Here is a 17660-nt window from a genome sequence, read left to right as displayed (position 1 = left end):
CCGAATTTTTTTTGAGCTTGCAACTCAAAGCAAAAAATCGGCCAAGAGACGGCTCATATCTCAAAAAAACTCGTTAGTCGGGACACTCGTAAGTCAAGGCCCCACTGTATGTGACAGCGAAGATGTCAGTGTCAGGGTGCAAAGCGTTAATGGTTTTAACTGAGTGCAGTTAAGTATTTTACTTTCGCAAACTTTACCAAAGTGTATGGTCATAGAATGCATCGCTGGGCCCCTTCCAGGGCCTTGGAAGGCCAGTGTGAGTGAGGGCCTGAAACGGTGTTACCTTTGTGATTAATCTGCCTCTGCACATATGAAAAAGGACTCAGCTAGATGAGTCCAGACACCAGCTCCAACTTGGAGACTTTACAGTTAAAAATAACTCCCAAAGCCCTGCTCTGAGCTGGTCCAGCCACCACTGGGCCCAGAACTCTCAACATATATCTAGTAACCTTGAACACTGGACATGGAAGCCAGAACCATGGCCACGTGCATGGCTGGAATGAGGCTTGTGAATCCTGTTACTTTGTGCTGCCAGCTTCTGGTGCAAAATCCAGGGTGTGTGACCTGCTTGGCACAGCCTGGTCCTAGGTGTAAAGGAAGCCAGAAGAGAGACCTTTTCTAGTTTCTCTGTGGGAGACAGTGTCCTAGTGCCCTCATCATTGACCAGCAAATAAGGAGACATGTAATGAAGGTGGACCAGAGCTCCCACGCCAATAAAGGCTGTTGTCACACGGCATTGAGCAACTTTTTATGACATTATGTTATAAAAGGAAGGATAGGCTTAGTCACTGAATAACTTTATGTGATTGCCTCCAGGCAAAGAACATGGTAATAGTACTGAAGATTTAAAAATTAGAAATAATTTATTTTGGAAAAACAGCTGATCAAATGGAAAAGTGTGCTCATTTTATATAGCTAAGCAATGCCAAAGCAGACTTAGACCATGCTAATAGATACGACGATGCAATTTAAAGGAAGATTATAATTTGAACAACCCTATTAGTTGGCCAAATGCAACTTTGTGCAAATTAGAAAAAGCTGCTCCTTCTTCATGATTTTTACTATTTTTTTCTGGAAATGTTTTTTAAATAAATAAATAAGCAAACCTCTGCTGTCTATGAATGAGGATGGCCCACCTATACCAGCACTTGTGCAGTCTATAAACTGCATTAATTTTGCAGTTTTTTTCCAGAGTGTGCCTTTATGTCTCTTCTGAGTAACTTTCCACCTCACCCTCTAGAAGCATCATTGTTCTGATGAGTTTCCACATGGCTTACCTCTGCCAGTTCTAGCTCTTCGCAGAATGAAATCAGAGTGTGTTTCCATAAAACATGCCAGCCCTCATTTTGAAGAACTTTTTTCAGAATTATATTTAGATATAAAATTTTATAACAAAATCAAGAAAACAACTTTTTAAAGAAAATACTTTTTACACAAAACTAAGATTGATAAATTCCTTAAGATGATCTAAGATTGCTATTCCAATATATTGTTTATTTTCAAAATTTCCAAGTTCTCTTGTAAGTCTCTACTAATATGCACATAGATCTTAAAAAATCATGGTAATGGTAGTCAGCATGCAATTTGGTACTCTGATTTTCCCATCTAAAAGCATAGAAATTATTGCTATCAATGATTTATCAAATAATTTAATACCTAGTGAACATATCAATGAATTTAAGCATACTTCTGTAATCTGAGGAGCTTTAATCAATCTTATGATTGGTATTATTCTACACATGAGAGAAAAGGTTATATTTAGAGATAAAGAAAACTTTTAGAGAAGAGTTATTTAGATAGCATAATCAGATGAAATAATAAATATTCTTCCAAAAATCATACCAGGTGGAGTATTTTATTGGAATATGGCTAATAAAGAGCTGAATTTATATCTGGATATTTTTTGTCTAAATGTCATATTTCCTCAGTTGTGTTTACACTGTAATGAACCATTTTAGAATAAAAACTCCGGGGGTACACTTTACATAACAGTGCAATGGGATGCACCATGGAGAAGCAACCGGGTGTAGTGAAAAACATGTGGATTTTGGAATCAAATGGACCTAGACTGCTGTGCTTTGAAATGTTACGTTCTGCAAAAAGACTTGCACAAGAATGCTTACAACAGCTTTATTTATATTAGCCCAAACAGAACAGCCCAGGTGACCATCAGCAGGAACATGGATAAATAAACTGTGATAGATTCATTCCTGGAATACTATTTAGATAAAAGCAGAATGAACTACTAGTACACACAGAACCATGGTTGAATCTCAAAATTACGGTCAGTGAAAGGAGCCTTACACAAGAGTACACACTCTGATTTCATTCTGCGACGAGCTAGAACTGGCAGAGGTAAGCCATGTGGAAACTCATCAGAACATTGGTGCTTCTAGAGGTTGAGGTGGAAAGTTACTCAGAAGAGACATAAAGGTGCACTCTGGAATAATGAGATGTGGATTGTCCATATGCATGTGCTTTTCTGCGCTCATATAATGACACCCTTAGGATTTGTGCAGTTCGTGTCTCAAAGGAAAAAGAAGAACCTGAAGATATATTGAATTCCAGTTGATGATACACACACCAAAGTATTTCAACTTACTTTGACATGCATGAAAAGTAAGGTGGATCAATGGATGGATAGAGGGATTTATATATAAGTAGCTGGGTAAAGAGCATGCATAGTAAAATGTTGACTATAGGATCTAGGTTTTCCCTTATGATTGACAATTGTCATGCTTAAAATATTAGAAAGTGGTTTTTGACCTGAGGTATGTTCCATAAATTTTGAAGTTTCAATTTCTGCAAAATGGAGGCAATAGCGATACCATTATAATAACCTGGTTTTTAAATAACAGGAAAGGAGTAAAGGGAAGACTAGATAATACAGACATGCCATTTATACAGCTCTGTCAGGAAGCTGCAGTTAACATTCTCCAAGGCTGTTCCCCATAGGTCGCTGAGGGAAGGGACTGGACAATAGACGCATGCCCAGTGAGGTCTGGGTGACATGGGAAGATATTTATCTGTCAGTCACATCTGGGAGCAAGTCAGTGGCCAGAATAGGTGTGGCCACTGCACGGGTGCAGAATCTGAGATACTTAACTCCTGAACAAAGGAGACCCACACCTCTCTCTCTCTTGCCTCTCCTGCTTGCCCGCACTCCTGGGACTCCAGTTGCAAGGGGCACAATCCCCAGGATTCATGCATGTGGCTCACAGCCATGTGGGACCCACACTAAGGACGAATGAACTGAATCTAGTCTGATGTTACGTCAGGCCTGGCTCTCCCATGGAAGGGAAACTCTGGACACTGGTCCTACTTTGGGCTCTGCTGGGGCCCCAGCTGCACATTTTCCAGGACTGGTTTAAGAGACATGGGACTTTTGCAAACCAAAAAATATAATTCCACGCCAATAAAAACCATTCACTCTCCCGTGCGAGTCTCAGAAAATTTCTGAAGGTAGCACAAGAACCCTATTCTCACTAGTGTCAGGGAAATTGGACCCACTGATTTCTCCAGCAACAATAGTATTCACTTCACAAAATTGTGAATTTTAAGAAAAATTGCCACCAAAATGGGCTTGGTATATAGATGTTCACACGCTATATGAAATTGCTTGCCTTCTCTTTCATCCCCTCTTACCTGTCTTGTCAATTTATGTAATGATATGTATTTTTGGATTTGATAGCATTGCCTATGAGCCAGTGGTCTAAAATGGTATGTATCGAAATTAATGAGGCCACAGGGGATGAACTATCTGCTGATTATGCATCACTTGAGTGGAGGAATAGCTTTCAATGATGGTAGTGGCTCAAACTCCATGGAGGAGGGACAGCCTGTGTTGACACTTACTTTAAAGTGATTGACAGGGAGGAGAGAGAGAATGGACCAAGCATTATAAGTAATCCTCATATAGGTTTTGATATTAAAAAAATAAATAGTTATTTGACTCACATTGTGAGTGCTCGTTTACTTAGATATATATTGGGGTTTCTACTACATGCCTGGTATTGTTCTCAGAGGTGGAGATACCAAGATGGGTGAGTGCACAAGACAGATGTGTGCCTGTTGTCTTGGAGTTTACATCCTGGTAATGATAAAGTTAGTTGGATTCATAGGGGTCAGTTTTTTAGCCAACAAATACTTACTGAGTATTTACTCTGTGCAAGGCACTTGGAATATCATAATACATCAATACACATAGCCCATGCACTTGTGAATCTTACTAACTAGCAAGTCAGATAGATTTAATAAAATCATTGCATGTAACTATAATAAATACATTGTAAGTGTGCAAAAGACTGGGTTGGGGCAATACAAGGTTCTTAAACAGATTTAGGCAGGAGACTATTCTGCTCTAGGCTGGATAAAAATAATTTCCTCCCTAAACTTTTCTCTGAGTTAAGAGAGTAAAGTCAGCACAGAACAGAGATTGGGATAGCCAGTGGCCCAAGTCAGGCTAACAAAGGAATGTCAACAGAATTGGTGCACCAGGAGGCATTGTGGCCAGTCGCTTTGTTTGCTTAGTCCTTTTGATTTCTTGTTGGCTTATGCCTTAGGAGTTCCTGTACAGTTGGGCTACAGATAGCAAAGTGAGAACTGTTGAATTGCTTTCAGCCATTGTAAGGATTCTGGAATTAGGTTTATCTTTTGCCTAGCCAAAGACTACAGCAAACACCCCAACACTTCCATGGTGCCAAAAAGCTGCTGGAGACACAGAGCTGGAATTTTAAAAAAAACAATTATACCACTGATTCATTGTAAGAACATGTCCCCCAGCTGAGGTCATTAGTTCTGAACAGAAGGAAGATTAAAGCCAAGAAAATAGGAGAGCTGGTGAGAAATATGTGTCTCACAGATAAAACTGCTGCTCCTACAATCGCCACACATTCTGGGCACAAATAAAATCTAAGGCATCATTGCATTACACATTTTTTTTTTATGGTGGGGACAAGCTGATCTGTGGGATTCTGAACTACTCACTTCTTCATCAGGAGGGGACTGAGCTATGTTTGGAGACTTCCATTTTTCAGCACTATTAGCAGACAAACAATAGGTGCATAATAAATACTAGTTGAGTTATTACAAGTTTGTCTCGATTTATTACCTGATTCCCTGAAGGATAAGAAAGATATGAAAATATCTAGTGAAGAGCAAAGGAAATGTACAGGTGATATATTCATTTAGAGCTATGTTATGATCCAGCCAAAATACTGAAAGTGAGTCCTGTGTGAGTTAGCTTCTGCCTCTACCAGCATAAATTTGTCCAGAGGAATGCCTAGTCTGCAAACCATATTTCATGGCATCTTCTTAAGGTCAAGATGGGCTGAAAGTGAAGGACTCCAAGAAAATCAGAGACGGACAAGGCTGGGAATGCAGGATATAGAAAAGTTAGAGCATTCGGCCACCTGGCTTCATGGTCTCAGCTCTGCCACTGACTAGTTGGGAGGCTGCAGGCAAGTTACTCGGCCTTGCCTCTTCTGTGATGTGGGTGTCTGCCTCACACATTTTTCTCAAAAGAATCATTTGAGTTCAGACCCTGATCACAATTTCTGGCACCTAATAGGTGCTCCATAAATTTCAGTTTTCGCTCCTAATGGTTTTCTAAAACAATTCTGATTTCTGCTCAAGATTTTTCAATAAATATGATTCGTGACTACGTAGCTGAAGGCAAACTATTCTAAAACTCTGTTAGACATTTTCTATAAATATACACACAACTCAGGAAAATGTCCTCTTTCCCAAGGCCTGATCTTGTTTCAGATTGTATGACCATCACACCCACACGTGGGCACTTAGTCTGGCCTCTCTGAATGGGAAACACCTCCTCCTACAGTCAGTCTATCACACAACCTGGCAGACTTAGGCTTGGTTCTTCTCTTAAAGACAACTGTGGGTGAGTAAACTGGATGACTTTGCTCTCATCCCAGGGGCTAAGAAGCCCAAATAATCTATGCATTCTGAGTGCGTGTATGCCTGGTCTCGGGCCTTGATTTGTCTGACAGGTTCTGGAGAGGGAGCGTCCATAAGGCATTCACCAAATCAGGTTGAAACAATTAAGACGTTTCATGCTTTGTGTACACTGGTAAGTGTCATGACTCTTGGAATAACAGCATTCTTGCTGAAAAATTGACACACTTTCCCTTCTGGTGTGTGTTGGCATACAGCGTTCCTCTCTCTGCGAGACTAACTGATACCATCTGTGAGCGTTCTGGGCCCTCGCTCTCAGCCCGCGTTTGAATCTGCGCCTCTCTGCAAAGGTGCAGGCAGCAAGCGCTGCCCCTCGCTAAGGGCCAAACGCGGGGCCCGACCTCCCTTTCTCCCCCCGCCTTTTAACCCCTGGCGCCCCGCTCTGCCCCTGAAGGCGAAAACAGGGCGGGGAGACATGGCCCGCCCACTGCCTGCGATAGGCTGCTTGGAATAGCAACAGCCTGTGTCACCGAAAAGGGCAAAGCCTTCGGAAATAGAAACAAAGTTGGTCACAAATCACATTGGCTTTGCCCGAAGTTTTTTTTCACCTTCTTTAGCATGCGACCATGGGGCGAGTGACCACTGCTGTCGCGGGGGGCAGCCGCGGTGGTGCGGCGCGGAGGGAAGGGCTGTAGCTTCTGCCATGGGACCTGTTGAGAGCACCGAGGGCCCCAGTCTGCTGCACCCGAAGGAGAGCCCGGCCGAGACGGATGGCTGCGACAGAGCCAGCGGCGGCCGGCATCCTCCCCGGGCCAGAGGTAAAGTGAGGCAGATGGGCTGAACTCGCACCTCCCGTGTGTGTGTGTGTGTGTGTGTGTGTGTGTGTGTGTGTGTGTGTGTGCATGTGAGCGTGCTGGGTGCGCGGAGAGAAGGGGACAGAATCTGGTGGAAGGAGTGACAAGGAGGTATAATGTGACAATCGAAGTTCCACGAATTGCTGGGCTGGGTCCCACCGATGGTGCGGACAACCTAAGGCGTAAATCTTTTTTCATTTTGGGATGGTTGACCAGGTAGTCACGTGTCAACACACAGGCACCCACACACGGGCACACACACGTTTTCTCATTTGTTGTCACAAATGGACATCTGTAACAAGTGGACATTTTTAAATCAGCACTTTAAGTAGGCTCCATGAAGTTATTAGTTACATAATCGATGAACACAACTTTGTTTTTAAGGTCCCAGCATCTGTTTGTAATGAATTAGAGCTTTATTCTATTCGGAGCCTAACACCGCTGCCGCCTTGCTCCTGCTTTCTTTAAACCCAGCCTTTTGAACTGAGGTTTAATATGTTTTCTTCTGGAGGTGAAATTGGCAGAAGTTTTAAATCATTTCAGTTATCCTTGCTACGCCAAAGATAACACTTTTCTTCACTTCCACATGTACAACTCCCACACACACATTGCATACTTGTAGCTGCCTCTTCCTATTCATTCAGTTTGTTCTCAAAAGAATAGACAAATGTATTTGAAATGAAGCCAAACACAAATAATTCTCCTCTTCCTAATGCTTTCCTCAGCTCTGCTCCCCCTAACCATACAATACACCCCCGGGCCATATATTGAGATTTCATGAATAATCCAAAACACCAAGTGATACAAAAAGCATTCACCTTGGAATGGCTCTACATACTTACTTTTGCATTGTGGGCTTGTCTGCTCTTGGAGTTCAATCCAAGACCTCTCTCACGGAGGCACAGAGTGGCACCTCCTGGGGGCTGAGAAGCTGTCCTTCCTTGTCCTGCTCCCCGCTCAGCCTTCTCTTGATTTCCCACTTCTAGTAAAAAATGAATAATATTTGAGGTCATCTTTCAATGGCCCAGTCCTCTCTTAAGCAAGGCTTTCTCTAAGTGTGTTCTCTGGCTGGAGTCTAAGGGCAGGCAAGGGAAACTTGTATTTGGGGGTAAAGAGAAAGAGTTACAAAGTTCTCTCTGAACTTCTGCAAGATTGAGCTGAAGGGCAAGTTGAGGCTGGGACATCAACAAAAAGGTGATAATGATGACACACAGAAGATGAAAAGAAACTTTTGCCTGGAGAGACCTCCACTGTAACAATTTAAAATTGACTATTTAATTTTGATATGGCTTTGAAAGCACAGTGAACTCTGAATAGGTTAAATAAGGTAAGATGTATGTATATTTGCAAAGGTTGAATACATGCACAAAATGCAATTTAAAGTGCAACGATTTATTTTTGAAGAGAAATGAAGAATGAGTAAATACTATAAATTATCTCTTATTATGTAGAAGAGGAAGCCTAAATGTTTCCCTAAAAGTTGAAATTAATACAGCTTTGATTTGTGCTGTATATGGTTTATATTTAGATAAATCCAAACCTCTTATTATTACTTTTGTGATTTCTTTCTAAGTTGTAAACATCTCCTGGTACCCAAAGGCAATTATACATACATACGTATATAATGAATGTGTAGTACAGACTCACGCTGTGGTTTTGACAAGTTACTTAACCTTGGTTATTGGGATTATATTTTAGTTTGTTTGATGAAGATGTTGAGGCTTAATGAAAAAAATATTTGGCAAATATTCCTTTCGACTTCTTTATATTTTTAAACTTCCACGGTTTCATTCAGAGTATTTAAAATATGCTTACTAATTGTCATACTATTCCTGCATGTGAAGGTAGTCAGTTTTTCTCTGAGTTATACAGTCCAGGACAAGATACTGAAAAGTGAAACACAACAGAAGGCCTAAGCTCTGTGACTGCACCCCTTAATGCTGTTACACACTATGAAAGGTGTTGGCAGTTCTTCCTTGACCAACCCCTCTTAAGCTGGAAAGAATGCTTTATTTCAATGGCTAGAAGCTAATGAACTAAAATTCATTTTCAAAAATCTATGACACAAAGTGGGTATATGTTTAGTCAATTGTTCAATGTTCGTAGACACGTTATAATTGACTTTATAGGGCAAGGTTGAGCTCAGTCTGAAATCCTAGTGCTTAGAGCCAACAACAGATATAGGTGAAGTCAGAGACATGGCCTTCTGTAGCATCCCACCCAAGCAGGACGTGAGGCCAGAAGATGTGTGGTTGGCCCAAGTACATGCAGTGGCTGGTGCAAAGCTGACTCCGGCCACCTCTGGCCTAGGCCTAATGCCTGTTCCTCCATCTCAGACGCTGGGTCTTCTAATTTCATGATTCAAACACCAGGCGAGGGTGAAGGTTTCCTTAAGCCCCTCTACCCCCTCTCCCCGCCAGCACTGCTTTTTCTTCTGGGATCTACCCTGAAGGTCAGAAGCCAAGAGCGATATTCACTGCGTGGGTGCAGTTCTCAGCACTGCAGGTCCAGTGCTGACACATCAGAGCCTAGATCCCTAGAACTGGACTCACTGATCCAGCAGAAAGGGCTGTACTTCATGCTAAGACCCTTCTAAATCCCAGATACCACAGGCCGAGATTTAATAAATGCACACTTGGCCAGTGGTCGGCAAACTGCGGCCCCTTGCGTGTGGCTCTTCCACAAAATACCACGTGCGGGCGTGCACATACAGTGCGATTGAAACTTCGTGGCCACACGCAAGGGGCCAAAGAGCCGCATGTGGCTCGAAAGCCGTGGTTTGCCGACCACGGCACTTGGCTAATCAGATAAATACTCTAAGGCAGTGGTTCTCAACCTTGGCTGCACATTAGAATCACCTGGGAATCTTTTTAAAATCCTGATTTCTGGGCCTCATCCTCCGGAAATTCTGTTTCTTTGTTATGGGGTGGGGCCATATCATTAGTAACAAAGAGACAGAATTTCCGGAGGATGAGGCCCAGAAATCAGGATTTTAAAAAGATTCCCAGGTGATTCTAATGTGCAGCCAAGGTTAAGAACCACTGCTCTTAGGCATTTTCAAATATGTTTAAAACTGTGAACTTTTTATGAATGGAAGCTGAGTAGTGGTCTGTACATTAGATAGGTAACCATGGCCCACCTCATGGAAAGAGGGAGGTGGGCCCTGTGTCCTGGCTTCCTCACTGACCCCTCCCCTTCCTGGTAGCCCTGAGCAGGCAGGCTCCTGGCTGGGGGCCACACTGAGCAAACCGCAGGTCCATCACTACTCTGGTTAGGCAGGCCCCATTTCTTTGGGGCATATGCACTGTGCCCCTACTGAATATTGGGCTCCCAGATTTAGCTCAACTGGCCCCTTGAATTCAGTCAGGCCCAGCTTTCTCAGGCTTCCTTGGGCAGCCCCAGGGAAAGCCTACTTGTAAGAAAGACTGAGGAGACTTTGGGGAGCAAACTTATCCCCAGGGAAGAGAGAGGCAGGCCAACCAGCTTGACCTAATAACAAAGCTTTAGTGCGAGAGAAGCAATACTATCAATAGACCAGTCACTTTGGGAACCCAGGTCGGGGCCACTCCTAATTTTCCAGGTTTTCCATAAATTAAAAAGTGAAGTGGCAAAACCCATGGCAAAAATTATGATGTTTTTCATGGTGCAAAATATAGATCTTATAACATAGAAACCCACACCTGAAACCTATATGATCATGCCAGCCAATGTCACTGAATTAAGTTTAAAAATCTCTCAGTGAAAAAAAAAGGCAAAAAGTGGAAGTTTCTTAATCAATAAAGAGCATCTACCAAAAAAAAAATTATTGTGTTTTAAAAACCTATATTTAACAAATAAATGTCTGACCACAATAACAAATTGTTGTGTGTAGCTAGACATTCCCAAGGATGTGACAGGATTTATGGACATGTGAATTTATGAGGACTTACAGACTCTTTTGTGTGGAAATACCACCAGATTTACAGATAAACATCTCCCCTTCCACTTCAGTCACTTATCTTTCTGTCACTGTACATTTAACCTCACTTGGAAATCACATCAAAGCTCTAAGCTTGAGGCTTTTGATGACTGCAAGGTCTGGGCACCTGGCTTCTCCAAGATCTAGGAAGGGAGAAGCCCTAAACAAACATGGTGAGAGCTGTTCCAGGCTCACCCAGATCTTTCCTCCCCCCCCCTTTTTTTGAGAATGAGTGGCATTGATTTGCATGGAATTAAATACCTGAGTTTCTGAGGTCCCCTCTCCCTCCGTCCAGCCAGCAAAGAAGTCCAGCTGTGTCCTTAGCAGAGCTGGGTTAAAGCCCTTGCCCACAGTTTCCGTTCCATGTTTGCACACTCCAGTCCAGCATCAGGCTAGCTTAGCTTGTGTTCCCAGCTGTAGCCCACCAGTCCATTGGGCATGGGGTCCACTTGGCCTATGGCTTCTGGGATGAACTGTCGCTGCCCACTGCTGCCCTGGTTGCAAGCCTCCTTAGTGTTTAGAAGATGCATGCCTGTGGGGGAAGTAGGGGGGAGGGGGAAGAACACAGGTGTGCTCTCAGGAGGGAAAGTGCGCTGGCTCACCCAGATCTTAAAGAGCTGTTGTTCCCCTTTAAGATCATGTCGCCAAGAAGGGCAGAGAGGTTGCCACTTGGCACAGACCACCTCTTGGCTGTCACAGCAGCAGCAGCAGCAAACACACACATTAGAGGGAACCTGTGGCGGCAGGTCCTGGAAAACCCGGACAAAGGCAGGCCAAGGAGCCGCCAAGCAGTGCCGCTGCCCTGGATTGACTGAAATGAGCTGGCAGACACCAGAGTGCATGAGCTGCTTTTACAGAGTGTCTCCTCTGATAGGTCAGTGCCCTGTGCCAGCTATTGATTATTTTAAACCTTACGCTCCTATCAGTAAGATTGCCAGCAGGAGCTGAGGCCTAGAGATCCTAGGAACATGCCCGCTGGTCGCTGATAAGACCTTAATGGGAGCATTTTTGTGTGAATTCTCCAGGGAGTACTTTCGAGAGGTCTAGATCTTATAGAGGCTGGTAAGAACAGAATTCAAAGTACAATGACTCCACCCTGGAGCTGCCTGAGGAAATTTCCATTTACAGGTAGATATCGAAGGCAAATCAGCTGGTTTAAAAATGCAATTTTTAATTGCTGTAGCTGTGCAGGTTTATATTTTTTGTCCAAGAATAGTTAGCGCTTAGATCTGGTTTTGTAGATAGCATTTTCTCAACAAGAGGAACCCAAGTGCTATTTAGCTTCAGGGTTGAAAGAGTTCTGAGAGCTCCAGACCTCCATTAGAGCGCAATTAACTGGGGCTTCTTGGAGACTAAGCAGCTATTTACTCAGATTTTATGAGCAAGAACTGGTTCTATAAGATTCTTAAATTGAGAGGAGTCTGAGCTCCCAATTTCAGTGCTGTTGCTCATAAACAGTCTTCCCCAAGAGGATGAGTTATTGGATAAAATAAGGGAATGAAAGCCATGTAAAAGGACACCAAGTCATGGTGATGAGAAAGGAAACGTCGGAATGGGCTTGTTAGCAGGGAATTATTTGACCTGTGGGGGCAGAAAAATAAATTTGCCTCTTACCTTTCTAAGTTCTGGCTGGACTAACAAATTAACAGGAAACAGATGAACAGGAGAAAATGACCACACTTATTACATATGTACATACACGGGCCCCAAAAGAATATGAGACCGGAAGACAGATGAGGCCGTCTTCCGCTAAGGAGGGAGAGGGATCTTGTGGTTTGGGACATCTTAGGGCAGGAAGGTCATTCATATGCAGATGAAAAGCAAATGTTTGGTAAATAAATGTTTGCTGGGCCACATTTAACAGTGGGACACAGAGAAGACTGATCAAAAGGGGCCTTGCTAGGTTCCTCTCTATCACACCTAGTTCATATTAAACTGTAGTTGGCTATGTGGTAGCTCTCTTCCTGGTTCAGGTCCTCTCTCTAAATCTTACTAGGCAGTTAGAAGAAGGTCAATGATTTTCCCCTCTGAGTCTTTCTTTTCTAAAAAATAACCAGCCTAAAACAATCAATATTCCAAAAGGCATACTTTGGGGGTACCAAACCCTTTTACCCCTCAGACCAAAGACCACATAAGAATTATTTCCCGTCCTATCTTCCCTCAAAAAGTATCCAATAATAGCTAACGGCACAAAACCTGAATCCCTCTCCCACCGCTAATGCTTCCCAGCTGAAACTTTGGCTCAAATATATTATCTTTACAGTAAATCATATATTCATGTGGTTTTTTTTCTACTTTATTTGGGCTCAATGGTATTATTTTCCTTCTTATGTCACGGCACACTCATTTATGCATGTGCTAACTGGCTATGTCTCAGTGATATACTAATTTTTTATACAATTCAAGTAGAAGTAATAATAAGACTAAGGTAATTTATGTTATTCTAATTTTAGGAGGTTTCATTCTTTTTCGACAATAACTCACTTTATACTGTTCTGCCAAAATATCAGGGAGAAAAATGCAATCTTTTTTATGTAACTTGTAGGAATGTGTTTTTCCTTAAGTAAATCAAATGTAATTTACCTATAAACTGTTACATTTTGTTGCCCTTGGAAACACTTGTTTCTTAGAAACACGTCTGACTCAGGTCTGCCTGGCATTGCTAGGCTCTGGGAGTGTTAACTCTGTCTGTATTATTTTATCCAAAATGGTGTGCTCCTGCACACACCTGTTGCCACACTTTGTGGAAGTTGAAGTCAGGAGCTATGTGCAATGCTAACTTAGTAACCTGCCTGCAATGCTACCTCACCTCAGGTGTGCAAGGCTTTATAAGAATAGGGTGAAAGTTGCAATTAGAATTTGTACAGTGAGAGAGCATTCCCAAGCTGAAAAAAAAATGTTTTATTTCCATTGGGAAACAAAACTGCAGAAACCCCAAGACAAAATCACAGGTAAAATGTCCCATGTTATAGGCCCACTTATGCAGTACTGCCAAAAACAAAGGAACTCGAGAATTTATAAAAAGGCATAATTGTTATGCTGGATACAAGTATCATTTTATTTTCTTTGCTATCAGTAAGAGAGACTATTTCAAAGTTTTAGTTCCCTGTTATAGATTTTACCCCATCCGTTAGACTACACAGATCTTTGTTGAAGATTGTGAGCCAAGAACTTCCATTAATATTTTCACTTATCTTTACAATAATCCAAGGAGATAATATTGCCCCCATTTCACAGGTAAGGAAATTGAGACAGAGAGAGCAACAGCCATGCACTGGGTCTCTCCTATCTCATTTATTCTCATAACAACTTTATAAACTAGGTAATAGTATCACCTTTATTTTAGGAATGAGGACACAGAGGAACAAACGTTAAGAGACACATCAAAGACTAGCTGGAAACTGATCAGGCGCTCTGATTCCAGACTGTTCCTTCACCATTAAGCCCAGGTGACTCCTCGAGAGAAGCAAAGTGACTTGCTCCAGGTAGCTCCGAAATCTGAACCTCAGTACCCTAAATCCAAGCTAGGGTTTTTTTTTTTTTCACTTGACCAACCACCCAGCACTGATGTCTTTACCTCCTGCCCTGTTCTGTGACCCGACCAGGTACACTCATTTCAGAACTTTATTGCGTTCTAGTTTAGCTAGTTTCCTAATTTTACATGTAACGTCTTTTTCTATCAGATTACAAGTTCCCAGATAAAATATGTATTCTTGGATCTATCAGAGCTCCGAGTTTGGACTTAACCCTAAATAAAATGCAAGCATGGAGGTGAATATAAAATAGGGCAGTAGCCTGGCTGGCATGGCTCAGTGGTTGAGGGTCGACCTGTGAACCAGGAGGTCACAGTTTGATTCCTGGATCATCGCACATGCCAGGTTGTGGGCTCGATCCACAGTGTGGGGTGTGCAGGAGGCAGCCGATCAATGATTCTCCCTCATCATTGATGTTTCTATCTCTCTCTCCCTCTCCCTTCCTCTCTGAAATCAATAAAAATGTATTTAAAAATAAATAAAATAAAATGGGGCCATAAAATGTTAGATTTCCAGACTCTCACTGCATATCCCTTGTTGAAAGAATTTTCACCAACTAGAGAAAGAGATGTTTCATAGCCCCTTACAGACACTTCTTTAGAGGGAAGTTTTGGTCCGCAGTGCAATTCTTCCCATCCTGTCTTGTCATTATTATTTCTATTTCTATATCTCTTCAGGGATTACAATTTCTAAGATTCCAGCAATTTTGGGCTAGATGGGAAAGACAGTGTCTGTTGCATTTTGGGACGTGAAATCAGTGTAAGAAGGGGCAAAGCCTCGAGGAGCCACTCGAATGTGCATTCTAGAAGTTGTAGTTTTTCATGTGCTATTTTTGACAAGCAAAGGACCCACAGTCTGCTTTAAATAATGCAGGAATAATGTCCCCTATTCACAGTCAGGGGGCCCTCCCAAAAATTTCTTTCTGAGTCCAATGGAGTCACACCAGAAAAATAACTTCCAAATGTCAGAAATCTGGCTAGTAACTGTGCACAGCAATTGCTCCTCCAGGTCTAAGAGAAGCTTACAGCTGCACCTGGGCAGCTAGAATGAGGTCAGACACTGCCGGCCTAACAGCTGTTGAAACTACCTTCTGTTTTTCTACCTTTCCTACCTGGGAGCTAAAAGAGTCAGATACTCACTTCTTGGTCTCTCTTGCAGCTAAGTTTGACCACAGATCCCACTGATTCTGGTTAATGAGATTCTGGGCACTTCTCACAGGGTTTTGTTTTTGTTTTGCCCCATTTATTGGGGTGAGTTTGTAGGGGAAGGAAAAACGGTTTTCCTCAATCCTTTCGGGGTCCCACTTTGGATCTGAAGATTAAACTGACAAAGACAGATTAATGGGAGAAAAGCAACCAAGTTTCTTTAATACAAGTTTTACGAGATATGGGAGTCTTCACAAGGAAATGGAGACCCATGGAAATTGTTGAACCTGAGTATTTCTATGGCAGGTTTGGTGTAGAAATATGAGAGGTGAGGGAGTATGAGATACGTGTAATAAACTGGGAGAAATTTAACAAGACCAGTTTGTTTGGATTCCTCTTGGCTTCTTTTTGGAGATAAGATCATTCCTTGTCTCTAGTACAGGGAGGGCACTTCTCACAGGGTTTTTTCCCCCCCTTTATTGATTAAGATATTACAAATGTGTCCTTATCCCCCCAATGTCCTCTCATCCCCCCAATCCTGCCCTCGCCCTCACCCCCTGTTGTCCACATCCATCACTTATGCTTGTCTGCATGCATACAAGTCCTTTGGTTGATCTCTCCCCCTCACCCCCACCCTCCCCTACCTTCCCTCTGAGTTTTGAGCATCTGATCGATGCTTCTCTGTCTCTACATCTGTTTTTGTTCATCGGTTTATGTTGTTCATTATAATCCAGAAATGAGTGAGAGCATGTGGTATTTATCTTTCTCTGACTGACTTATTTCACTTAGCATGGTGCTCTCCAGCTCCATCCATGCTGTTGAAAATGGTAGGAGTTCCTTCCTTTTTATAGCAGCATAGTATTCCATTGTGTAGATGTAGCACAGTTTTCTAATCCACTCATCTGCTGATGGACACTTAGGCTGATTCCAAATCTTAGCTATTGTAAATTGTGCTGCTATGAACATAGGGATGCATATATCCTTTCTGATTGGTGTTTCTGGTTTCTTGGGATATATTCCTAGAAGTGGGATCACTGGGTCAAATGGGAGTTCCATTTTTAGTTTTTCGAGGAAACTCCATACTGTTCTCCACAGTGGCTGCACCAGTTTGCATTCCCACCAGCAGTGAACGAGGGTTCCTTTTTCTCTGCACCCTCGCCAGCATTTGTCATTTGTAGATTTGTTGATGATAGCCATTCTGACAGGTGTGAGATGGTACCTTTTATGACCTGCTTCAGGGGAAGAGTCAGGGGAAGGCCAGAGGGACCCTTCTGCTTCTTAAACTCCTTCAGCTGAAAATATGCAATATGCCAAGATACCATATTTTGGAGCACTGTGTCCTGAACTTCATCATCTTCAAGGTGCTTCTGGAAATTTCCTTTCCTGGTAAAAGGAAAGAAGTCTTGCCCTAAGCCTTCTTCCATTGTCTCTTGCCTTTGAATCTGGTTGTGAGTGAATCTTATGCGTGAGGCTGTGGCAGCCACCTTGGACCTATGATGACAAGTCTGAACAAAAGCCAACCCTCTGAGGAGGCAGGAACAGCAGGATGGATAGAATTCTTTGGAGACACCAAACTCCACTTGGTCTTCTCTCTAATTACACAACAGGTGCCACGATGTTTTAAGCCTTTGCTTGTCAGGCTTGTGGTTTCTTGAAGTCAGAAATATCACTACTGATTTGTGGGGACTGGGTACAGAGAATGCAGCAGATACGGTTTTTGGCAAGCATGTTTTAAATACAAAGGCAATGCATGCATTCTAAGATTTCTTTTTACGAGAAACAAGTTTTGTAAAGTATCTGATTTCTGTCTTCTATAGTTTTTTTTTTTTAAATCAACTTTGAAAAAAGAGATTTAAGTCAACATCTAATGAATGGTAAGAGTAAACGGAGGTGAGGCTGGAGCTAGCTGAGAACCAACATGCAAACAGACCTATAGAGACACGGAAAGAGTGTGAGGAGGCTAAAAGCCCAAGAGAAGAATTGTTACCTGAAATCTGTGATGTGGAGGATAGGATAAATATGAGAAGTTATTCTAGATGCACATAAAAAGGACAAGGAGATAGAGATAAGAGGAGAAATGAATTTATATATATATATATATATATATATATATATATATATATATATATATATAAATCATGCTAAAAGAATGATTCTTAAATAATCTGGGAGAAAAATACCCCAAAATACTAGAAGAAATCTTTTTTTAGTAGAAGGACTCAACTAGTTGCACAAAACCATAGAAGAAACAAGCACT

At 42.2% G+C, this 17660-nt stretch overlaps 1 protein-coding gene across 1 annotated transcript in view; it reads left to right on the top strand.

Annotated features, from left to right (window-relative positions):
* The first annotated feature begins 6443 nt into the window (after window positions 1-6443).
* SLC2A12 (solute carrier family 2 member 12) overlaps window positions 6444-17660 on the top strand; it is a 48510-nt gene continuing 37293 nt past the window's right edge. The window contains 1 exon segment of the mRNA XM_059700387.1: window positions 6444-6731. Coding sequence (XP_059556370.1) covers window positions 6617-6731 — 115 coding nt within the window. The 5' untranslated portion in view covers window positions 6444-6616.

The sequence above is a fragment of the Myotis daubentonii genome, chromosome 6 (assembly GCF_963259705.1).
Source record: "Myotis daubentonii chromosome 6, mMyoDau2.1, whole genome shotgun sequence".
Lineage (NCBI taxonomy): Eukaryota > Metazoa > Chordata > Mammalia > Chiroptera > Vespertilionidae > Myotis > Myotis daubentonii.
The sequence above is the reverse complement of the archived record's forward strand: the minus strand, read 5'-3'. Positions and strand labels throughout refer to the sequence as shown.